Genomic DNA, 26088 nt, shown 5'->3' on the forward strand with positions numbered 1-26088 from the left:
GGCAAAGGCAAGCTCAGGGGATGGTAATCCCAGCTTCTCTATTGTCTTCCCTTTTCCCCTGGAGGGCTGAGGCACGCCTAAATGCTAATGTGTGTTCCCACCCCTCCTGGGGTTCATCTCCTGGCGCTGAGGCTTGCCTGGGTCTCAGTGCGAATTTTCTCTGCCCTGGGTCCTCTGTCCTTCCAGATCGCCTCTGCCACAGTAGGAAGAATCCCCCTTTGCTATTTTCCTAGCCTCTGGTGTTATGAGACTATTTGCCCCCTTCTGCCGTTCCCGCTGATCCAGGATTTTTCTGGGGAAATATTTTATGGTTCTTTCACGGACATCAGGGGGGAGGAGAGAGTATTTACTGATCACTCTGCCATCCTGGCTCCTGGAAGTTCAAGTAGGTGACTTACCAAAGTTTAGTCTTCAGGCTGAAGGTTTCAAGGGCTGCTGTGCTGATATCTGGCGCTCAGCGGCTCTCACCGGCTCGGTTTGGCTGGTCTCCTGCTCCGCTGGTTCCGCCTGCCGCTCTCAGGCTTCTCAGGTCCCTTCCGCCCTGCTGCTCTGACCGCGCTGCGCTGTGCGCTGGGGGCTCACCCCCGCGGAACAGATCCTTCCCATGGACCTTCCAGTCTAACTTGGGCTCCGAATCCGTCAAAGTCTGTCACCCACTGGATTCCGCACCTCCAAAGTTTGGTCAGATTCTCCTTTCAGAGGTGTCCAGAGGAGTTTGTCCAGGAGCTTAGGTGAGTCGTTGCTTTCACTCCGCCATCTTGGCTCCGCCCCTGGAACTTGCAAATTTAACTTCTAATTCTAATCACTCAGTTCATCCATATCTTATAACAAGGCTAATTTGATTCCTCTTTTAGTCAAAAATAACCTTAATGATCTGTGAAATGAGGAGGTTCAGAAAGAAATGTGGTAGAAAACACACCCACTCTATAGTCAAGGACCCATATTTAAATCCTACCTCTAAAACTACTTGCTACTTATGTAACCTCTTTTGGCCTCAGTCTTTTAATCAGTAAAATGGGGAGTGGGGGTCTAGACTAGATGATCTCTTGATGAATATTCTAATTCTAAATCTTTGATCCTATGATTCAATTAACCAAGAATGCCTTTACAGTTTAAAATCTTTTGAACCCCCCATGTTTAAGGTCACTCATTTAACTTCTCTGGGTTTCAGTTTCCCCATCCATAAAGTGAAGGAGTTCATTTAGACCTTTCATCTTTAAAGCTATGTAATAATATACTGCAGCCTCCATGAAAGGAAAAGCAAACCCACCATTTGATATTCCAGAGTCTTCAAGTTAATTATTCTTTTTATTCTTCCGAAATCGCTGTGTTCCATGATTTGCCACCAAATAGTAATACCTAGAGAACAGTCATGATGGGGAAATGATGATTGAGAATACTGGAAAAAAGAAAAGGAGAAAAGGAATGAGAATGGCATATACATGGGTGTTAGACCAGTTCATCCCCAATTGCTGTCTGATCTGATATTCTGTGACTCCAGTGCCATACAGCCTGTCCACCCTGTACTAAATAATCTTCCTCTAAATATACATACATACATACATTCATACATACAAGTATGTGTACAACAAATGTTACCATGCATCATCTCCAAGCATAAATTAATTCAGATTTGAAAGAGTTATCATCATGGTAGCACACATTTTCAATGTATTGTCCATAGAGAAACGTACCATTCACATACTATGTGGCAAGATGCGTATATTTCCATTAACAGACATACATTTAGAAAAAGGCCAAAATATCCAGCCAAGACCTGTCAACGCTAAAGTGCCATCCTATAAACCATGGGTAATCTTCTGGCTACTCCAAAGTAGTTACTGCTAGAACTCCAGTTGGATAGGAAATCCTGTCATGTAAGGTAAGCAAATACTGTGTCTAGATTCCCCTTCCAGCAGGGACTACAAGATGTGCACTTTACTAGACTCAGACAAGATAAACCACACTCTGGCCCCTGACTCTTCTCAAAGTGGCCCTACCTAAAGAGACCATTAGAGGAATCAGGGATGCCACAGGACAACTTGTCTCCCTAAAGGCTTGGTAAGTATCTTTCTCCATCCAAATGTAGAAAAGAATTAATTTTGTTTGTTGATCTTGAATAGCATGGAACTCCCTGGGCGTAAGGACCCAACAACCTATGATGGTACTTAGCAGAAAAGACCTACAGTTTACAGGATGACATTTACTGACAGGTCTTGGCCAATGCCTCTATCCTTGACTTTCACAGAGCAGCACAGACTACACAGAGCTATTCTGTGCAGTAGGAGAAAACCTCTACTCACTTCTAAGAAAGAGAGCCTGGGGCTCTCCCCTCCATGAAACCAAACAGGGGCAGAATTCCATGACCTGGCACTGTGCACCACATATGAACATGCACGCATGCGTACATGCACACACACGTGCACACACACACACACACACACACAGTCCGGAATAAAAAAAAAACCAGCAGGCAGCTAATATGGCTTTATGAATAATAAATTTTGCCAGACCAATTTAATTTCCTCCCATGACAGATTGACAGCTCCCAGAAATATAGGGGAAAATAACAGTGGAACATATTTTGATTTCAATGTAACTTTTGATTCTCTCCTCCAAGACACATTGTCATTGACAAGTAAGGAATGTTAGATTTTGACTGTGCTTTTGTGAAGTGAGTGAATAAGTAGCTTGTAAGTTGTATCCAGAGGGTATTTTTCAGTGGTGTCATGTTGACCTGGGGGCATCTATGATACTGTACCTTTTGGAATCAATGTGAAAACTTATAGCTATTTTTATTAATGTTCTAGGTGAAAGGACCAAAAATATAATTTTTAATCATGGCAGGACATACTTTAACCCTTTCCCTTCCCCCCTTCAACCTGTTACCCTGCCCCTGCCCACCATCCCAAAGGTTGCTGGTTGTCCTTCATTCTCAAAGAGAACCATGACATCAGGGAGGTGATGCCATGACATGCAAGTGAGTTGGATTTAAGTGAGGGATGAATCTGCAAAGTCACCAGACTCCTCTGGAGTCATCTGGGTCCAGTGACCAGGTATGGATCAGGACAACTGAAGATGGCCCAAGATGCAGTGGGGGACTCCACCATGCCAGAACCCTTGGGGACTTCTCAAACTTTCATAAAATAATTGGCATAAAAGTTACCAATGAGAAATGTATGATTAGGAAAGGAGGGGGGATGCTCATATACTAAGAGCAGTGGGTGACAGGTGACTCAAGAGAAAAATGGCTTCCATAGAGTGGTTGAAGTGGAACCTCAGGAGAATGGGGTTAATCCTTTCTGGAAAGCTTATGAGGAAACATGGACGAAAATCACCCAGGAAAAGTGGCAAAAGAAAAATCAAATTACTTACAGGTAGAGAAAATACTCATAATGAGGAGATCCATAAAAGTATTAAAATCCAAGTACTACTTATCATTGGAAATACAACCAACTCCTGATTGCCCCCTCATCTTATGAAGGCTCTGGCTTGAATTCTATTTTCCATTTGCAAAATGGCTGGGAAAATCATCTGCCTTTACTTCAAAATAGCATTTGGCATCTTCAGTTAATTTCAAGAAGTGCTAAGATTCCAGGATGACAAGCACTCTGCAAACGTCCATCGTGGTGAGCAGACTGAAAGAAGCATTGAGGAAAGTTGCACTGAGTTGGGTGTTTTGGGAAATGATGGAAATACAGCCTATCCTCAGATTAAAGAGTCCTCTCAATGATCTGCTACAAGAGAAGCTAAAACAGGCACTGAAATATCACATATTTTATTTTTTTAAAAAAAACCCAGTGCCACAGAAACTGAAATGAATGAGTCAGAAGACTTCCACTGCAAACATCGATATATCCCAAGGGTTCAACATACTTCAATAATTTTAAGGTCAAAAATGTGGTTAAAATGGGCAATAATAGGGAGGGGGAGGGAAAAAGGAAAATAAACAAGCCTTCAGATATGTTTTTGAGTAGACAACAGTTAGGAAAAAGACAAGGAGAGAGAGAAATGAAGCTCCAAGTGATCATTTGAAGGAATGGGAAACGACAAGTGAGTTTTTGTGGTAAAAGGTTTGTTTTCATGAAATAGCATTGAAAGAAATGACATGGTGGAACCATTTTGTGTGGTCCTGGACATATTTCCTTTGGATAGGCATCTGCTGATTCCCCCATATGCCTTAACAGCCAAATCTGACAAAATGTGATTTTAAGCAAAAATATATGTAAAATATTGCTTATTAATTAAATTTCAAAACAAGCATTGCATTCAGACTAAGAGCTGCTCATTCACCAAGTATTATAAAACATAACCTTACTGTGGCTATAGATGAGCATAAACATTTTCTAAATGTACGGTGTTGAGGAAACAGTTTAATTTTTAGTATGTCTTATTTCACTAACTTGCTGCCTCCTATATACACCGTTAAATCCTAGGCTGAAAACATATAAGCCTATATTCAGTCATGATTTTTTTCATTGTAATGTTTTTGTGTCAGCAGTCACCCTCTCCATGACAAGAAAGAACAAAGACAAGCTATAAGATTGAAACTCTCAGATAAAGCCCAGTGTTTTATTTGAGCTCCTCACCTATCCAATCTTTCCCCAGAAATGTCAACGGGTAAGAACACAGGCTAGGGTTTAAAGAGTACTGGCCCAGGAGTCAAGAATTCTACCCCTGGCTCTGCTGCTAAACTTTGGACAAATCTTGTCCCTTCTCTAGACCTCTCTGATTCTTCATTTGTGTACTATGCTAACCAGAAAATCTCTAAGGTCCCTTCAAACTACTCTTTGGATCTTTTCCCTATTCTTTGGCTTGTTGCTAATGACCCACAGGAGGGAAAGACTCAAGGATAGCCTATGATTACTTTCTGAATGACTGATATGACTGTAAAATGGGCACATTTATTTAACTTTACTTAACAAATTCTTGTGACATTTCCCTGAAGAAAATACTGTTGTCCTGATTTCCAGACAAGAAAACAGAATTGCTGTTCCAGGTCTCAATAGAAAAGTGACATCCAAGCCAATTATAAAATCCACACCATGATTCCTTCATAATGTGGATACTTTGATCAAAAGAGAAAACTGGAACTTCTTCACTTAGATTCTAGATCTTACTTTCGGTTTACTCCATGACATGGCTTTTTTTTTAACTCTCATTTTACTCTACTCAAGACTGAAGCGATATGGCACAGTGACTGAACTGAACCCTAGAAGATCCTGCTGGAAGGAAGGAAGGAAGGAGGGAGGGAGGGAGGGAGAAAAAATAGAAAGGAAAATAAGAAAGTGAGGGAATGAGGGAGAAAAGAAGGGATATAGACAGGAAAAGAGGGGAAAGAAAGGAAGGAAGGAAAGAAAGGTGAACAGAAGGAAGGAAGAAAAAAAGGAAGCATTTTTTGAGCACCTGCTATATGCCAGAAACCACACTAAGCACCTTAAACATATCACATTTGATCTTCACAACACTTTTAGGAAGTACTATCATTATTATCCCCATTTTAAAGTTGAGGAAACTCAGGCAGACAGAGAGGGTAAGTGATTTGCTCAGGGCCACACAACTGGTAAGTGTCTGAGACCAGGTTTGAACTCAGATTTTCTTGACTCCAGGTCCAGAATTGCCCCACCTAATTGTCTTTGTATATGTCTTATTTCCAAGTCCTGGCACCCTCTGAATGGCAACTCTGAAATCATGACCATCCTTTAACACAGCCTGTCCCCTATACCTGGAATGCAATCTCTTTCTCTCTTGGGCCTTTTGAAATTCTAAGGTTCTTACTTCAAATTATCTTTTATTTATTTATATTTTTACTTATACTTTCATGTTTTATCCTCCATTAGAATGGAAACTCCTTGAAGTCAGGATGATTTTTCCTCATGTTTTGTATCCCAGCATCTAAAATGGCACTTTGCACACAGTAGGCACTTAATAAATGTTTGTTGTGGTTAATCTTGGGCTAATTTGAACTTTTTCATTAGCTATCCAGTTGGCCTTGAGGAGTATTTTAACTTCTCTGGGCCTCAGTTTTCTCATCCGTAAACTAAGGCTTCACTTGTTCTATGGTTCTATGAAAACATCTTTTTGAAAGAATTATTTCATATAAATATTTATCATATGATCCAATACCTAAGGAAAAATTGAAACTGGATTTTCAAGTAGGAATCAGAGCAAAAAAAAAAAAAGATGAGCCCAAGGTTGCTTCTTTTTCTCCATTTTCTAAGTCAACTGAGCCAAGCTGCTTATTGGTCAAAGTCTTGTTTGTATGGAAAGGATAAATGGGTGTTACCGTGCATTTCCATGAAAGGAAATCCAAAACTTTAGGGGAAATATGTCTCCACTGACTGGTTGGTTTTATTTTATTTCTTCGAATTTTTCTTTCATTCTCTTAGAAGAAAGAATTAAATTGTAACTAATGATGGATGTTTTGGAGTTATCCTTTTTGCAACCCATGAAAATCAGCAAGTTCAAGATCATTCATCTGGGGATCTGCAAATAAAGACAGTCCTTAATAAAGAAACATTTATTCAACACCTGCCATGTGCCAGACACTACTGAAATCACTGTAATACAAAGAGATTATTGCCATTTTATAGAGCTTTTCAGTTTGTTTAACCTTACTTTGCCCCTCTCTATGTCTGTTAATCAGTCAACAAGCATTTATTAAGCTCAGCTCACATTCTAATATAGTAGATAACTTGCAATAAGATATTCACAGGATAAATTAGAAATAATCATAGAAGCCAGGCACTAGCATTAAGGTAACCTAGGAGAGGCTTCTTAGAGAAGGTGAGGTTTTAGGGGGGCCTTGAAGGAAGTCAGAGCAGCTGGAATGTGGAGGTGAGCAAGATTAGCATTCTAGGCATGGGGTATTCCCTGTATAGGCATAGGCATAGGCATAGGTATTGCCCAGGAAGTATGGCAGGGGAGGGATAATAGCAAGAAGACCAATGTGGCTGGTATGTAGAATATTTAGAGGGAAGTAATGTATAACACTAGAAAAGTGTGTGAGTTTATGTGTGTGTATGTGTGTGTGTGTTGGCATGTATATGTATGTATCCAAATCTATGTTTTGATTAACACGAGAAATTTTGAGCATACCAATCTACATTGATGAAGGCAATCTCCACACTGGGAGTTCCCCCACATTGATAGAATCTTAGAGCTAGGACATATATATATATATATATATATAAAATCCCAACAGCACTATCAGAACTAGAAAAAAATTAGACAAGGACTCAAGACCACCAAGCTCCAAACAAGTGGCAATGTTTAATATCATCTGATATTAACACATGCTGATGAATGACAGGGGCAGGGAAGTAAGACATAGAGTCAAAATGGCAGAGAAAAGGCCGCAACTCACCTGAGCTCTCCCCCAAATCTCTCCAAACACCTTTAAATAATGCCTCCAAACAAATTCTGGAGCAGCAGAACCCACAAAAGGACAAGGTGAAACAATTTCCCAACCCAAGACAATTTAGAAGGCCCTCAGGAAGGATCTGTTGTAGAGGTGGGTGGAGCATGGAGCTCAGTCCAGTGCAGGCAGAGGCCCAGAACACCAGCAGTAGACCTTGGAGGGGTGATTGAATCAGTGGTGGTTGTGGTGGTAGTTTCTGGAACTCTCAGCCCACTGAGTGTAAAGGGATCAGAGAGCTGGTCAGAAAAACGTTACAGGGGTCCCTTTGCTGACACTGGGGGCAGTACTGTGTTGCATTACCCATACTTGGATCTGGGTCTCAGTCCCAGGTTGAAAAAGAGTACTAATACAATAAAGCTTTCCACTACAGGGGAGCTAGGACCCTAGTCACAGTTCCAGGGTGGAAAAGAGTGCTTGTGGTTGCTCACAGAGCAGAGCACAGGTCAGGACAGTAATAAACTCTCCCTAGATCATATCAACTTTAAAGAAGCTAAAATTCATAATTATTTCTTAAAACAGCTACACAGAAAACCCTGAAGCTTGGGACAGGAACCACTCCAGAAGCAGAGTCTCACTTTAGTTTAGAGTTAAAAGTCAAGAAATAGTTCGGAAACATGAACAAATAGCAGAAAAACATCCTGACTACAGAAGTTACTATGATGACAGGGAAGATCAAAATATAAACTCAGAAGATAAAATTAAAACTGCTACATTCAAAGAAAAATAAATTGGGCTCAGACTGTGAAAAATCAAGTAAGAGTAGTAGTGGAAAAATTGGAAAGAGAAATGAGAGTGATGCAAGGAAGTCATGAAAAAAGAGTCACCATCTTGGTAAAGAAGGCACAAAAAATACTGAAGGAAATAATACCTTAAAAAGCAGAATAGGCCAAACAGAAAAAGAATTACAAAAATCTAATGAAGTGAAAAATGTCTTAAAAAGCAGAATTGCCCAAATGGAAAAGGAGTAACAAAAATTCATTGAAGAGAACTCTTTGAAAAGTAGAAACGGCTAAATGGGGAAAAAAGGCATAACAATTCTCTGAAGAAAGAACTTAAAAAGTAGAATTGGCTAAATGGAAAAAGATACAAAAGCTCACTGAAGAAAATAATTTCTTAAAAATTAGAATTGGGCAAGTATAAGTTAATGACTTTATGAGATATCAAGAATCAATCAAACAAAACCAAAAGAATGAAAAAAATAGAAGAAAATGTGAAATATCTCACTAGAAAAACAACTGACTTGAAAAATGGAGGACAGAGAATTTTAAAATGATTGAATTACCTGAAATTATGAAAGAAAAGGGCATAGACATCATCTTTCAAGAAATTATCAAGGAAAATTGCCCTGATATTCTAGAACCAGAGGGTAAAAAGAATCCACTGATCCCCTCCTAAAGAGATTCCAGATTGAAAACTCCCCAGAAATATTATAGCCAAATCCCAGAAGTCACAGGTCAAGGAGAAAACACTGCAAGAGCCAGAAAGAAACAAAACAAATGTCATGGGTCTGCAGTCAGGATAACACAAGATCTACCAGTTCCTACCTTAAAGGACTGGAGAGTTTGTAATATGATATTCCGGAGGGGGGGGAATTTAGGATTACAACCAAGAATAACCTACCTAATGAAACTGAGTTTAATCCTTCAGGGGAGAAAATGGGCATTCCTGATGAAAATACCAAAGCTGAATAGAAAATTTGACCTTCAAATACAAGACTCAAGAGAAGCTTTCATAAAATAGTAAACAGGAAAGAGAAATCATAATGGATTCAATAAGGTTAAACATTGCCACATGAGAAAATGATACTTGTAACTCCTAAAAACTTTCTCTTTATTAGGGCAGTTATAAGGAGTTTACATGACATATATGGCTTGAATAAGATGGAAAAATTGTCTTAAAAATAAAATTAAGGGGTGAGAAAGCAATGTACTGGATGGAGAAAGGGAGAGGGAAAATGGGTAAATTATCTCACAAAAAAAAGAGAAAGAACTTTTTTAATGGAGCATATGAACCTTAATCTTATTGGAATTGGTTCAAAGAGGGAATAACATACACTCTTAGTTGAATATAGAAATATGTCTTATCATACAGGAAAGTAGGAGGGGATGGGGAAAAGAGAAAGAGGGGGATTGATAGACAGGAGGGTGAATTGGTGGTAAAAGTCAGAAGCAACATATTTTTAAGAACAGACAGGGTGAAAGGAGAGAGAGACAAAGGAAAATACACAGTAATAATAACTGTGAAAAATTTTATAGCAAGTTTCTCTGTTAAAGACTTCATTTCTCAAATTTATAGAGAACTGAGTCAAATTTATAAAGATAAAAGCCATTCCTCAATTGATAAATGGTCAAAGGACATAGACAAAGGCAGTTTTCAGATGAAGTAATCACAGCTATCTATAGATATTTGAAAAAATACTCTAAATCATTACTGGAGAAATGCAAATTAAAACAACTCTGAGCTACCACCCACACCTATCAGATTAGCTAATATAACAGAAAAGGAAAATGACAAATATTGGAGGGGATGTGGAAAAACTGAGATATTAATACACTGTTGGGGAAGTTGTATACAGATTCAACTATTCTGTAGAGCAATTTGAAACTATGCCCAAAGGGCTATAAAACTGGGCATACCCTTTGGCCCAGCAATACAACTACTAGGTCTGTATGCCAAAGAGATAAAAAACAAAAATATATACAAAAATATTTATAGCAGCTCTTTTAGTGGTGGCAAAGAATTAGAAATTGAGGGGAGGGAATGTCCATCAATTGGAGATTGGCTGAACAAGTTGTTGTATATGACTGTGATGGAATACTGTTGTACTATAAGGACTGACAAGCAGGATGCTCTCAGAAAAATCTGAAAAGACTTATGTGAACTGACACAAAGTGAAATGAGGAGAACCAGGAGAACATTGTATATAACAATAGAAATATTGTATAATGATCAACTCTGAATGACTTGGCTATTTCAGCAAAGCAATGATCCAACACAGTTCTCAAGGACTTTTGGTGAAAAAGGTTATAATGTTATCTACCTCCAGAGAAAGAACTAATGGAGTCTGAATGCAGATTGAAGCATACTTTTTCTTTACTTTCCTTGGGATTTTTTTTTGTCTGTGTTTTCTTTCACAACATGACTAATATGGAAATATGTTTTGCATGACTGCACATGTATAACCTATATCAAATTGCTTGCCTTCAAAGGGGGTGGGAGGAAGGATGGAGGAAGATTATCTGGAACTCAAAAAAAAATTTAAGACAAATGTTTAAAATTGTTTTTTACATATAATTGGGGGGAAATAAAATATTAAAATTTTAAAAGGTAATTAATATACACTATCCCAAGTTGCTGCTCTTCAGAGTGCTGAAAAAAGCTAAGGAAAAGCCTTTGCCAAGATTAAAAGTATATAGCCTCTTATATGTGTGTGTATGCACACACACATGTCTACCTGTATACATATGTACATGAATGTCTTAAATGGTTTTCCCCAGATATTTCTATATCTGTATACGTATGTATGTGTATGTATACATACATGTATATATGTATGTAAATGTATATTTTTAACCAGATCAAGCACTTTCCTCAAGCTTTTCTATAAGTATATGTGCTTATAGAACATATACTTTGTATAGGTACGTATCAGCAGCTTAAAGGACAGTGGTCCAAGGTAATATGTATTAATTTCAAGTGTCATTAAATATTGTACCTTATTTGGAGTCTAGTTTCCTTAAAGACTTAACCTAATTTCTAAAGGTAGGGAGGGTGAGAATGAGGGGAAAGAGAACCGCTAATTTGCATGGCTGAGTTGGGTTCCTTTTAATGCTAATATGCCCTATATCCATACGGGTCTCATTTAAAGCATTATGCTCTTGAATTACATGAGTGTAATGTAGAGCTCCAAGATCCCGCATTATACTATATTTTGGATGTAGAGCTGACATGTTTCCAGCTGGGGGACTTAAGCTACTAATAAAACCCAGATCCTGGCATTTTTCAAACTATAACATGTCAGCTCCAGCCTATAGGGTTCTGGTTTTGATCACAACATTATATTAATGTGATGAGATGTGCCTGCTCAATTACCCAGCATTTCCCAGTGTGGTCACTTGTGCAATGGATGATGTTAATTTCCATAACAGAAATCCATGGATTCCATGGTTGGCTGTGAGAAAAGTGAAAATGCCGATTCCTTTTCAGAAACAAAGTTCTGAGAGAAAATACTGAAGTCACGAATAGCATAGGAAAAATCCTACTGCTCAAAGAAAAAATGAATTGCTAACTTTGGAGGAGATTTATTAACCCCTATGGGCTATTTGGTGCCTCCCCCCCAAAAAAGAGGTCATTCACAGGATGGGAATATTTTGACCCTGAAAGAGTAATGGTCATTAAGAAAAAAAAAATGAACAAGTTAGTCCTTTCCAGCCTAGGCTGTAAGACATTTATCTAAGATGCCTCTACCAAAGCTGGCACAGACAAAAATATTTTCTAATAATAATAGTTTAGATCCATATAGTGCTTTTGGGTAGCTGGATAGCACAGTGGATAGAGCACAGGACCTGAAGTCAGGAAGACCTGAGTTCACATCCAGCCTCAGATATTTGCTAATTGTGTGACCTTGGGCAACTGACTTAATTCTGTTTGCCTCAGTTTCTTTATCTGTAAAATGAACTAGAAAAGGAAATGGCAACCACTCTCATATCTTTGCCAAGAAAACCACAGTTGGAGTCACAAAGAGTCACGCAGGACTGAAATGACTGAACAACCACATGTATAGTACTCTAAGGTTTACAAAACTCTTTACATTTACTATCTCATTTAATTCCTCCAACATCTAACCTGTAAGGAAGGTGCTATTATTAATGCCCTTTTGAGAGATGAGGAAACTGAAATGGAAAGAGTTTAAGTGACTTGTCCACTATAAAAGCAAGGACTCCGACATACATTGGAGAGCCTGCTTTTCTTAGATCTGGTTTTCTAAAAGGAAAGCAACTTTTGAGGGATCAACAATCACTTTAATCAAGCACATATATCATTCACTTAGTTCAGGGGTAAAAGTCAGCACCCTGAACCTCAGAGAAAATACAGAGAAATCAAAATCAACAGACAGGACTTCCAACTGTCTGACATAAGCAATACATACATCATAGATCAACAGACAGATCCAACTGTCTGACCATACATACATAGTTACCAGAGAGAGAAGCACCAACACCTGAGTTTTCAAAGTCTGGAGGCTCCTTAAGAGCTGCCCAGAATCTTATCTGGCCAAACACACATTTCCAATGAGTAAGCCCCAAAGTAAAACCTCATCTCAGAATCTTTATACACTTTTCACAGCCAGAATCACAACTCTTGAGAACCAATGCCTCATTAACAAAAGGTGCGGGCCTTCCTACAAATCTTCCCAGATCTATTAATGGGTGGGGAAGATCTTCCCATTAAGAAGCAAAATTATATTAACAATAAGCAAAACTACATTATCAATATAGTCACACAACTAGTAAATATCTGAGGCTCGATTTGAACTCAGGCATTCCTGACTCCAACTCTACCAGTCTATCCACTAAAACATCCTGCCTCTCCTACTAGCAGTCATTTCCTGTGTTCCTCTCACCCCATTCTATATTGCACTGAAGAGAATTCATTGGATATATTTTTCAAAGATTTTTCTTTGTCTTTCCTACCAAAGGCTGCTGAAGCCTATTTCCTCTTGTTCTGACTTCAGAAAACATGGAGAACAAAGCACAGATGCATCAAAGTGATTTTTAATAATTATTTCTTGTTACTTATTTTGAGTACAGGCCTATCTATACCTCAATAATGATAGCAAAACAGTTCAAAATCAACAAAATCGTACGCCCTTCACGCATCTTTTCTCATTGAGGTATACGGCTTGAGCATGGGGGCAAGGAAAAAATGACCAGTTTGTCTTAAAAAAAAGATTTGGATTTTTTAGGGGACTGCTAGGTCAATAATAACTCAACAATAAAATATCATGTGAAAAGTGAATGGAATCTTTGGCTCCATTAAGAGAGGCATGACTTCCAGGAAGAAGGAGAAAGTAGTTTGACCATATACTGCCCTCCCCAGAACACATCCAATTCATTTGTGCATACCAAAGTTTAGGTAACACACTAATAACCTAGACAGGATCGAGCAGAGGATGACTGAAATGGGGAAGCTTCAAGTTTTTGCCATATTGTGATCAGCTGAAGGAACTGGAGATACTTGGTCTAAAGAGAAGAAAATTCGGGAGACATGATAGCTTGTGTAAAGAGTTGAGGGAAGTGGGATTGATTGGACTTCATCCCTTTGACCAAGAAGGGCAGATCATGAATGAAATTATCAAAAAATGCAAATTTAAATTTGGAAAAACAAAACTGTTTGGCATTCAAAGCCTTTCTTAATCCGGCCTCCTTCCTCCTTTCCATTCTGTGATCCTTTCTGTAATACAGTGACACTAGACTAGCTGTTCTCTCCCAAGGCAATCCTTCTCCCATCTCCTTGCATTTTCATTGGATATTCTCTATACCCAGAATTCTCTCCTTCCTCAGCTGCATTTCTCTGGCTTCTTTCAGGTCCCAGATATAATCTTACCTTCTCCAGGAAGCCTGCCTTGATCCACCTCAATTCTAGTGCCTTCCCTTTGTTGATTATCTTCAAGTTATCCTGCGTATATCATTTGTACATAGTTGTTCGCATAATATCTCCCCCATTAAACGGAGAGCTCCTTGAGGACATTGACTGTCTTACCTTTCTTTGTATCTCCAATGCTTAGTACCTTGCCTGCCATGTAGTTGATTCTTAATAAATTCTTGTTAATGGACTAATAATAAGAGCTGCAGAAAGGGAGAATGGGTTACCTCAAGAAGCATTGGCTTCCCCCTGCTTGGAGGTCTTCATGCAGAGGCTGGAGATCATCTCTTCACTGTGTTTCAGTAGGGATTCCTTTAATGTACAGATTAGAATAGATGGCTGCTGATGCTCTCCAACTCTCAGGTTCCGAGGTTCTCTGCAATACTTGCTTAACTAAAGTGTACTATCAAAATATCATGTGCAATTCTGCAGAGCATGGAAAAAATAGCTTTGGCTAGACTAGATTCCATAGAAATCTACTGGACATAGAAAAATAAAGCAAGAGTCAATAATTCTGGAAAATTTGGTTCCAGTTGTTCCAGCTTGGGAACATTGGATTATATTGACTAACATTTTTCTTCACAGCCTTTTTTGGATCTGTTTGATTATTCCTACTACAAATGAAATCACCATTCATGAAAGATTTTTTAAATTTTAAATGATCCTCAAATGTAAGACATCATCATTTACTCATGATTAGTATTATTTCCTTCAGTCCTTCAAGAATCCAGGATTTTATTTCCATGAGTACTTGCTCCCCCACCTAGATCACAGTTTCTCCATTCTCTAGTCATTGAAATGATCGATCAACAAGTATTTATGAAATATCTGCTACATGATAAGAACTCTGTGAAATACTGGGGATATAAAAACCAAAATGAAATAATCCCTGTCTTCAAGGAACTTACCCTTTATTGAAGAAGAGAAGGGAAAGGTTGAGAATAAGCCTTTATATAATACCTACTATGTGAAATATATTTTTACAAATATTTCATTAGATCCAAACAACTTCCCTGGGATGTAGGTGCTATCTTTATCCCCATTTTACAGTTAAGGAAATTGAAGCAAATAGAGATTATATGACTTTTTCAGAGTCACACAGCTAGTAAGTGTCTGAGGCCAGATCTGAACACAGGTCTTCCAGACTCCAGGTCCAGCACTCTATCCATTGCAAGCCCTTGCTGCCTCTCAAAAGTATGTTAATGAATAAGTACATAGAGGATATATGCAAAATAAATATGAAGTAATTTTGGGAGACAGGGCACTAGAAGCCATGGGTGATCAGAAAAGGTCTCCCCAGTTGATATTTGAGCTCTGTCTTGAAGGAAACCAGGTATTTTTACAAGTGGAGGGAAGAAGAGAATACATTCCAGAAAAGGGGCACAGTCAATGCAAAGGTGTGGAGATGGGAGATGGAATACTGAATGTGAGAAAGAGTAAGAAGTCCAATTTGACTGGAAAGCACAGCACATGGAAAGAAACTACCGTATAATAAGACTGGAAATGTGAGTTGGGGTTAGATTGTAAAAGGTTTTAAATTCCTAAAAGGAATATTTGATCTGAGTTAATAATAGGGAGCCACAGAATATTACTTCTGGAATATCCTATTCCACGCCCTTTGATCCCTTAATGTAGAAGCTGCTAGATCTTGTGTTATCCTGATTGTATTTCCACAATACTTGAATTGTTTCTTTCTAGCTGCTTGCAATATTTTCTCCTTGACCAGGGAAGCTACAGGATATTACTAAACAAAAAGATGATATGGTCAGACCTGTGCTTTGGGAAGATCACTTTGGCAATTACGTAGAGGATAGATTGGAGTGGGGAAAGATGGGAAGCAATTAGAAGGTTGCAGTAGACTGTCTTCATGTCTTGCTATGCCAACAGCAATTTGTTCTCTAGGGACTGGTGAACATCTGCATACTTAGATTGGTCCTTGGTCAATGGACAGATTTTCTGGCACTGGGCATGTTCTCAAGACCTTTTCATCTTGGTAGAATTCTTCAGAGCTTGTGCTCCACTGGAGAACCCAAGGTCACCCTCACACCACGATGAGCCATAAGATGAGAATGTAAGTGAAGGGGCAATCATGACAATCAAAAATGAGCCAACAATGGTCCCTGCACGCATACCCAATGGCTGTGAAAGAAGCTTTCTTTCTTTTCTTTAAAAAAAGAAGAGTTAAAATAGTTTCCTAATTCAACAAGCTTTTATTTAAGCAGCTACTATTATGAAACATTACTAGGCAGGTAGTTAAGATTCTAAGAAAACAAACAACAAAAGAAAAAAAAAGTCAATCTATACCTTCTGGTATAGATCTATACCCTCTGGGAGCTCACCTTGTTCTGGAGGCGGGAACAGTGATACAATATACTTTTGTGGGTTAATAGGTTTTAAAGCTAGAAGGAGTTTCTGAAGTTGTCTTATTCAGTCCCCATTTTACAGATGAGGTTACTGAGGCTTCAAGAGATTTAAGTGACTTGCCTGAGGTCATATGTACACTGATGTATGTAAATGCAAAGTAATTCCAAAATAAGCACAAAGCTTATAATCTGAGACGATTACTACAAATACCCAAGATGCAGATGTTGTTTCGTGACATCTTCATGCCAGCATTACTCTAATGCCAGAACATTCCATTGGTTATCAGGTGCCTAGTAAGTGCCAGGTACCATGCTAGTACAGAGACAAAAACCAAACCCAGCATGCCCACAAGGAGTTTTCATCCTTTTGGGACAGCTGGTAGCAGCATGTATGCACATAAATAATCTAAAATGCAAAGTATTATGAATGGAGAGGGCATTAACAATAGGGGGAAGGATTCTCTCCCACCATCATTCTCCTGTTTCCAAGCTCTGTGGACATTTTGTAGCTCACAATATGAAGGTTCAGACCACGAGGGGCTTAAGTAGAAAATTCTAAGCCGTATGTGAAATTTGTCCCTTGGAGTAAAGTTCACCCACCTGTTAGTTCACAGAATCCTGTGTAGAATGTAATATAATAAAAATCCAAAATATATTTGTTTCACAATTCATTCAGTCAGCATTCAGGCCCTCCTTTCCTTCCCTTAATATGTATTGCCCAAATTAGCATAACTTTCTCCACCTGGAGATTCATTTGATCTTTCCCCCCAACACATTAAATTAAAATAGACTGAAATTCTGGACTTGCTGATTGGCTCTTTAGGCAGTTTGATGTACACAGATCTGAACACATGTACCCTAGCTCCCTCCCCCCCAAAAAAACCCTGGGAGCAATTATTAGGGTGATTCTTAAAAGAGCTTGTTAAAATGCCCAAGTTAGGTTATAGAAAACACATCGAGTGAAAGATTTTAGTTTACTTTATGGGGGAAAAAGTGTTTAATGAGGGTTTATGGGGTTTTACAAAAACACCTTAACACCTTATAGACCTAAGGGGGGAAAAAGCCTCATTTAAGTATTCTCCACCACCAGGAGACCACCCAATGCCAGAGACTAGAAGCCTCAAACAGACCCATCTTTGGAAAACTATGGAGCAACCCTTAATTTTATGGACACTTTAATTGTATTTGGGTTATTACCTCATGCACCAGCAAACACCTACAGTATTTAACAGAAAAAAAAAAAATGAGAGCACAACACTGCTCTAGTTAAAGTGTGCATTAAACAAAATCATAAAATAACTATGCTATGCCATAAATCAACTGAGTGTTTAGTGTTCCTTTGCTTTTAAACTTACATTTATTTTTATTATGCTCTGGTCCATTCTGAAGCATGAACTGAATTAATGTCAATTGACTCATTCATTTACATAGACTGTTCTCTCCTCTCCCACCACCCCCCTCCCCACTCCCCCATACATGTACACACACTCCCTCCTCAGCCCGGAATGACTAAGCAAGCTCAGGTCCTGATGCGTGTCATTCCACTCTATGTAGCGTCTTGTCATCAGCTCACTAGGTATTAAAGAGGAATCATGCCAAAATCCACTGGGGCCTCAGAGCAAGCCAGGAGATAATATGTGATCATTTTAACAAAGAACTACAGTCTTACTAACTACCTCAATTGGCCCTGATACAGAAAGTAGTTGCCTACTTCAGTTAATAGAACTGGAGAGAAAAGATTTTGTGAAGGAAAATAATGCCACTTTTTTCTCATGTTTTCTTCATTAGTTTTTATAATAACCAAGTCCTGAAAAAAGCCTTAAAAGTTCAGCTAAGGTGCCAGGCTCCTCTGGTATTTGCCAAGACAGTGGAATCTGAGATCCCGTGGGGGCGAGGAGGAAAGGACAGTAAGATGAATGGTATGGTGGAGAGGGTATAATAATTAAGTTTGGGAGTTTGGGAAAGTGCATCGAGCTTAATTGCAATTCAATTCAACATTCATGTGCAAGTCATAACAAAAATCAAAATACACTCTCCTGTCTCTCCACTGGTTTTTTTGGGCTGCCCCCACAGGCTGCAAAGATATGAATGAAAACCACAGACGCTTTGAGCACCTAGCGTAGACAGCGCCAGATGTCAAGAAAAGTAATGCCATGCTCTTTGCCCCACTCCCCCGCCCCACTCTCAGCCCTGAGGGCTATTTTGAGCACTCCTTTCTTAATTACTGACTTAACTTGAAGCCATGATTATAGGTACATGAGCTCAGAGAAAACACCACTGAATCAGTCAAGGAATCCATAAGTCTTTATTGAGCACTGCGTACCCAGAACACTACCAGGTGCTATGGGACATATAAAAGAAGTATATATTGCATTGCCCTTGCCCTTTGGAAGTGTACAATGAAGTTAGAAAAATTAAACTCACACATCAGAAAAAGTTAACAATTCAGGACCTGGAATGGTTCCTTCTCATGATCCCTTCTTAGAATCCTAACTTCCTTCAAAGCTAAACTCAAGTGCCACCTCTCTATTGTTAATGTCCCTCCCTCCTCAAAGATTATTTTCTATATGTAGCCCATAAAAGCTCTAGGGAGCCTTATTCCAACTCCCGCTCTTACTGACAAGTTTGGCCCTCCACAGTAAGGAAGGCTATATCTCTCACTGAGGATTCTATGTTGTTTTTGTTGTCCAGTTGTTTTCAGTTGTGTCCAACCTTTGTGAACCCAATTGGGATTTTCTTGGCAAAGATACTGGACTGGTTTGCCATTTCCTTCTCCGGTTTATTTTACAGATGAGGACTGAGGCAAAATGGGTTTAAGTGACTTGCCCAGAGTCACACAGCTAGTAAGGGTCTGAGGTCATATTTGAACTCAGAAAAATGAGTCTTCCTGACTCCAGTCTGGCATTCTATCCACTTCACTATCTTGGGCCACCTCTAGTTGTCCTGATGAATATCTGGCTACTGGATCCAGATGGCTCTGGAGGAGAAAGTAAGGCTGATGACCCTGCACAGCCCTTCCTCACTCAAATCAAAGTCAACTGCAAGTCGTGTCATCATGTTGATGTCATGGTCCTCTTTGAGAATGAAGGACAAACACAACAAATAGTCTACGGATACTCTCAATTAGTTTTTTATAAAAGGATATTTACTGATAACAGAGAATAAAAATATCAGTTAAAAAGCATCATCCCCTAAAACTTTGGGTCACCCTTCTCCTTATAAGACCTTGTCCCCTGCAGAGAATCCACTTCAACTTAAAGCATCTGCTACAAAGCACCATACCAAGTTCACTTCCAAATGCCAAGTAGCCAACGGACAGGTTCGTCCCTCTTGGCCACCATTTATCTATTGCTGCACTGGCTCAAGCTGGTCACCGGTGACTCAGCAGGCTCAGCTACCAGGAAACTGGAAGGTGGACTTCCTCAATTCACAAAGTTGCAGAGATTGCTAATATGCAGCACTTAATAGCAAGAAAACATGGACATCACAGAGACTGAAGCAACAGCTGAGCCTTGTGCCAACAGGCTGCCGCCTGAATGGGGAAAGGAAGACTAGAGGCTTCTCTCTCTCCTCACCCAGAGGCTTACCGCATGCTTTGCCTTGATTGCCACTAGGAAAAGGAGGCTGATTTGGCCCATTAGCGCACACTCAGTTCCAGCTTAGCAGTCAATCAAAAGACCTTTTCTTCACCACATGGTAAGCAGACAGAAAAGAATCACAGAATATTTGCACATGCTCTACAGTTTGCATTTGGGGTGGAGGTTATATTAGGCAGGCTCATAAGGATTGAGGTCTCATTGGCCAGTCTCCCAGCACACATATATTTTGAATTTACTTATCTTTAAACATATTGTTTTCCTCCCCATAGAATATAAATATCCTGAGGGCAGAGACACTTTCATTTTTATCCCTACAATGCCCAGAGTCTATCACATAATAGGCACTTAAAATGTTTATTGAATAAAAGAAGGGCTAAATTCTATAATATAGACTGTAAAATGTTATAGGACTTCAGGCACCATAGGAAGGAACTCCAGAGGGCACCTAGCCCAATCCCACCCTCCACCTCCCCACCCCAACCTTAGAAAAAGGAGTAAAAGAAGAAATTCATTTTTATGTATTGCTTTTATTATAAATATTTTCTATACATTAGAAAAGGAGAGAAATAAAGAGAGAAAAAGTTAATTATACAAAGGAGAGAGGATTTAGGAAGAATATAGCCAGAAGGGAAGAAGCAATGAGATGAAGGAAGGAAAGAAGGGACAAAGGAATGAAGATTGCAAGGAAAGAAGGTAGGAAGGAAAAAATTTGTTTCGCTACTTCTCTAAAGGATCTGTAATATCATCAATGAGTGTTCTGTACAATGATACTGATCACAACTACTTAATACCTGTCCATCCTATGGGATCTTTTCCCATGTCTTCCCTTAAATTTCCCAGCAGTCTATTCAAAGTAAAGAGCCTTCTTTCTTTCTTTCTTTTTTTTATGAATACAAGGTAGTTTATTGAAAATGTGGGGTGCAAGTAGATAATTTTTAAAGTTCCCTCCAGCAGCAAATTGTGAACCACACATGAATTACAAACGGTCACAGCCAATGGGTACTGCAAGAATTCACAGCAGGGAGAAATCACTGTCCCAGGGAAAGATTTGCAGAGCGATTTATGAGGGAGAAAAGGGAGCTTTGAGCTGATCTTAAAGGGTCAATCAGCTTACATTTAGGTGCCTACTAAGTGCTGGGCACCGTGTCAAGTCCTGGGGATACAAAGAAAGGCAAAAAATAGTCCTTGCTCTAAGGGAACTCACACTCTGACAGGGGAGACAGCATGGAATAACCACGTACAAACAGGATACATGCCAGATATGTTGAATGTAGTAGTCTCAGAGGGAAGGTATTAAGATTAAGGAGAACTAAGAAAGACTTTTTGCAGGTCAAAGCCGTGGGAGCTGCTCCAGTCCCATGCGGGCTCTGCTGCCGCCACCCGAGGCCAGAGCTATGGGAAGATGATGCTCCCTTCTCAGCCAGCTGAAAAAAACCCTCTCACTGACCTTTGACACCTGTGGATTGAGGGATCTGCAAACCACTGCTACTACTGCTGGGGATTCCACCCCCAAGGCCTGCTCTCATCCTCCTCCTGGCGCCATGCTGTGAGGCCAAGGCTCGGCTGGGCTCCACTCCATGTCCAATGTGACAGACCTTTCCCATTGGCCTTTCAGGTCTGGGCTGCAAATCTCCTCCACTCTGTTGCTCTGTGACTTCTGCTGCTCTAGAATTTGTGAAGAGACTTTCTTTACAGGTATTTTATGGGCTATGGGGGAAGAGCTAGTGTATGTGCGTCTTTCTACTCCACCATCTTGGCTCCCAGCCAAGTCACTTCTCTTGACATTGTGAGATACCCATGGAACACACAGGCTGTCCGTTGGTTTTCCTTTGTTCTCACTACACGACTGATGCATCATTTTCTTTTCTGCTTCTACATTTCACTGATGGTGTCCTATAAACCACTTCTCCTTAGTAATTCTGCGTTTGTAATGGATAATAGCTGCCTATACCCTCTCCTGCCCTTCAGGTAATCCTCAACTACAGTGTTTCAGAGTCTACAGCAGGGGGCCATAGAACATCCCCCAAAAATACCGATGCTAGAAAAGATAGAACTTTGTTTCAGGGAAAGACTAGGGGACATTAAACAAACTGAACTGTTTCCCAAAGGCAATCTGGATTGCTTTCCTCCTCTTGTTCAGCTCTAGGCCTAGGTTTGTCTATTTGCAGTGTCTCTCCTAGATATATGTATTGATAAATAAACTTTAAAAAAATAAAAAGATAAATAAGTTATCCCAATTGTTCTTCAAACTGCCTGTTATGGACCATGCCCATTCTTCATCACCATGGGTTTTCCTGTGTGAATACTTAGGCCAAACTCTGGAGTGTTCATGACTTTCCTTTAAGTAGTTTTACACATTCTGGGATGCAATACAATCAGCACAATGTTATCCACAAATCAGAATACCTGGGGACCCCACAAACCAGAGGACTTGGACTCCATTCTGGCCCTCTTTCATGACAGTGACAAATAGCTCTGTTGAACATATATCACTCCATTTTATGTTTCACTTGAGATAATCAAAGGGCTGCCATACAAAGTTATGTCTGCTGTTACATCTTTTGAGATATCGTACATGATTCTGACACATTCATGACAAATGCCTTGTTGGAGGTGTGTTTAACTCAACTGAATATAACAGCAGACACCAATGGGATCCTATATTCTCCACACCTTTCAGTCAATGTATGATTGCAAGGCTACGATCTGTTGTAGAATAACCCTTACACAGAGATGTGCAGATAAATATTTAACAACAGACTCTCTTGGTGGGAGTGGAGGATGAGGGAGGGGGGAGGAAGGGGAGTGTACATGGCACACTTTTAAATTTCGTCTAAATGATTAACAGTTTCTCCAATACTTTCTCAGCATTCTCCAATACAATAAATCAAGCCTTGTTATGCCACATTTTCTAATCTCTGAAATATGAATGTTCACACTGAAGATTTAACAACTGGTTCTTACAAGCTGGTACAAGCGGAACCCAGCACACGTGCCACTTGTTTAAGAGCCTAAATGTTTTCTCAACAAAGATGCTCCAATGTGTCATCATGGTGTGGAGATGACTCTGGGATCTCAAAGATTATTCCAGTTGGAGGCAAGTCCTGACTGGTTGTACCTGTGAGAAAAGCTTTGTGTAGAGTCCTACTAACAGCTTCTGTCTGTTTTTAAAGACTCCAACCTAGCTGAACGCAGCGAGATGCATCACCGTCAGCCTGGCCACTTGATAATTAATTCTTTGGTTATGATGACCCATTATTGCCTCATTAAGTAGGAAATCATGCACTGGCTAAATCCAATGAGGCTGGTCCCGCTATAAACTGAAAAGTTTCCTCAATATAGGAAAGCAAGCAAAAATACACACATTTTTAAAAAGCCAAATGGAATGTTTAATCAAATCACATTTTCAAGAGCAATCCAATATCATTTAGGGGAAAATTACAAACTCCTAGAAGGTAAGAACTGTACTAACCCGATTAATATTATACAACTCAACATATAATAGAGTTGTTGTTAATGCTTTATGGGGGAGAAAGCATGATAATGACGACAGTGAGAAAAGCCAAAAAGCAAAACAAAGCTATTTTATTTAGAAAAAATAAGTGGGTTTGTCACAAGAAATAAAAGTTCACAGCCTTGGAATTTTTCGATGAAAAATAAGGGTAAAGGAAAAGGGAAAAGAGCATACGGGTCTCTTTGAAATGCCCATATTGTCAGATTTAGGGATTCTAACAAGACCATCTGTTCATTCAAATTGCCAGCTAGCAGGTATCTAAGTTACTGGAAATGCCAATATCTACCTTGACTATAGTTAGACTATAGTGAGACTACAGTATCTATATTATCTATACTATAGTATAATCCAGAGCCCAGGGATTCAGAACTACTAGTTACTGATGGACAAGCCTAGTTCCTTGCCCCCAGATGAACATTCCCACCCACCTCAACCAACGTACCACTCAAGATCTTCCAGCCCCTTCCCCTATGCTCTCTGGAATTCCTGCTATTGGTGCCCCCTCCAACTCTCTTAATTCTCAGTTCTGCAAACCACTTAACTGCCATGACCAACTCACTTCTACTACTATCTTCTACTACTTCTATTACTACCATTTCTCACGACTTTGATTCACAAGCGTTGCGTGACCATGTTCATGTACTCAGAAATTTCTTTCCCTATGCCTTATAATCCCTCTATAGTCAATTTTTTTCTTGAGTATTCACACATGCAATGGCTACACTCTTTTCCCTTCCCTTAGTGAATCCATGCAGCTCAACACTTTCTTTACTATCAGATCACTTGCCCCTCTATCCTGCCACAAATCACATCTAGCCTAATACCAACCCTGGATTGTTCCCAGTATACGTCTCCCTCACTCCTATTTGTAGGCTACTGAACAGAGCTGGAGAAAACGACAAAACTGTATTGATATGGTCTCCTATAATGTATGTTATCTAATCTCAAGTGGGCTCACACTGCAGCAAGATAATTTTTCTACTCTCATCCTAGTGATTCACTGTCCCACTCACCACAGCAGCCATTCCAAACCTCATCTCTCCTTAAGCATAACACACCCCTCCTTCTCCCCCACTATCTGAATTCAGGACCCAGTCTAGAACTTCACTAAAAATAAAAGAATTTAATTTGCTGAGAATTCCTTCTTCCATTCTCAACTCATATCACTTGGATGTCTTCCTCCATATTCCAGCCTGGGATGATTTGGGGGCTTTTCTCTGTACCAAGTCCAAACCTCTTTGTGGACCATTGATCCCATTTTATCTTCTCCAGCAGATTGTCCCCCATTATCATCCCTGTCCTCTCTCTTATCCTGAATATTTTCCTATATACTGCTCCTTGTCTTTTACCTACATATACATACCTCCTCCATCTTTAAAGACTTTCACTTAATCCTACCATTCCTACTATCATCCTATATCTCTCATTTCCTTCTCAGCTAAACTCTTTTAAAAAGTCATCCAGAGTCCCCTTCCCCTCTCTCTCTCTTCTGCTCTGCCAGCAGCTCTTCAGCTTTGCCCCTCAACCCTTGAGAATGTATGCCTGCACTAAGTTCATCTCTACCCCTGCTCTTGTGAGGAGCAGCTCTCAGCTGCTGAGGAGACCACTATCTGCAGTGGTACTAAAATGGCCAGAAGTTCAGACAGATGAGAACATCAGCATTTTGGCAACATTAGTTCCCTTGACCTCACTTGTCCCCAGATGTGGATTCCAAACTAGTGCCATCTCAAGGGACATTGACACAGCAGCCAAGTTTATTGTGGCTGGGGCTGCCACTGTGGAGGTGGCTGGCTCTGGAACTGGGATTGGGACTGTGTTTGGAAACCTCATCATTGGTTATGCCAGGAACCCCTCCCTGAAGCAGCAGCTGTTTTCCTACACCATCCTGGGCTTTGCCCTGTCTGAGGCCATGGGGCTCTTTTGCCTGATGGTGGCCTTCCTCATCCTCTTCACCATGTGATGGAGCCATTTCTATCCCCTGTCATTTCTGAAGGTTCCTCCTCATCCTCCTGGTCCTTCCATGTGTCTTCCAACTTGTGTATACTTTCCTCTCCAGCTTACCAATGGGCCCTGGGGAAAGCCACGAGCTCAGGGTTTGACAGAGGGAAGACAAATAAATACTATATTAATAAGTTGTTTTAAAAAAAGTCATCTAGAGGCAGTGCCACCATTTTTTCTTCTGACGTTTGTCTAAATCCTTTGGAATCTGGCTTCCAGTTTCATTATTCAACAGAGACTGCTCTCTCCAAAGTTATCAATTATCTATTAATTGCAAATTCTAATGACGTTTTCTCAATTAACATGCTCTTGACCTCTCTATAGTATGTGATACTTTTGATTGATTTATCTTCCTAAATACATGCTTTCCTTCTCATTCCTTTTTCTCTTCCTACCTGTCTGACCACTCCTCAGTTTCTTTTGCTGTATCTTCATCCATATCATGCCTGCTTTAAATACGATTGTTTCCCAATGCACTGTGGACCTTATTCTCTTTTTCTATATACTATATCATTTGGTGATCTCATTGGCTCCAATCAGTTCAATGAT

At 39.7% G+C, this 26088-nt stretch overlaps 1 protein-coding gene and 1 pseudogene across 2 annotated transcripts in view; one reads left to right on the forward strand and one right to left on the reverse strand.

The window, feature by feature from the left end:
• Window positions 1-1207: 1207 nt before the first annotated feature.
• ANAPC10 (anaphase promoting complex subunit 10) overlaps window positions 1208-26088 on the reverse strand; it is a 196311-nt gene continuing 171430 nt past the window's right edge. Inside the window, exon 5 of one of the 2 annotated variants that reach the window (XM_072621166.1) lies at window positions 1208-1399. In XM_072621166.1, coding sequence (XP_072477267.1) covers window positions 1223-1399 — 177 coding nt within the window. In that variant the 3' untranslated portion in view covers window positions 1208-1222. Of the gene's footprint in view, window positions 1400-3551; window positions 3639-26088 lie in introns of those variants that run through there. The other variant, XM_072621169.1, reaches the window with a different exon arrangement.
• Window positions 25076-25579, forward strand: LOC140511899 (ATP synthase F(0) complex subunit C2, mitochondrial pseudogene; annotated as a pseudogene).

Source organism: Notamacropus eugenii, chromosome 6 (assembly GCF_028372415.1).
Source record: "Notamacropus eugenii isolate mMacEug1 chromosome 6, mMacEug1.pri_v2, whole genome shotgun sequence".
NCBI classification, from domain to species: Eukaryota; Metazoa; Chordata; class Mammalia; order Diprotodontia; family Macropodidae; genus Notamacropus; species Notamacropus eugenii.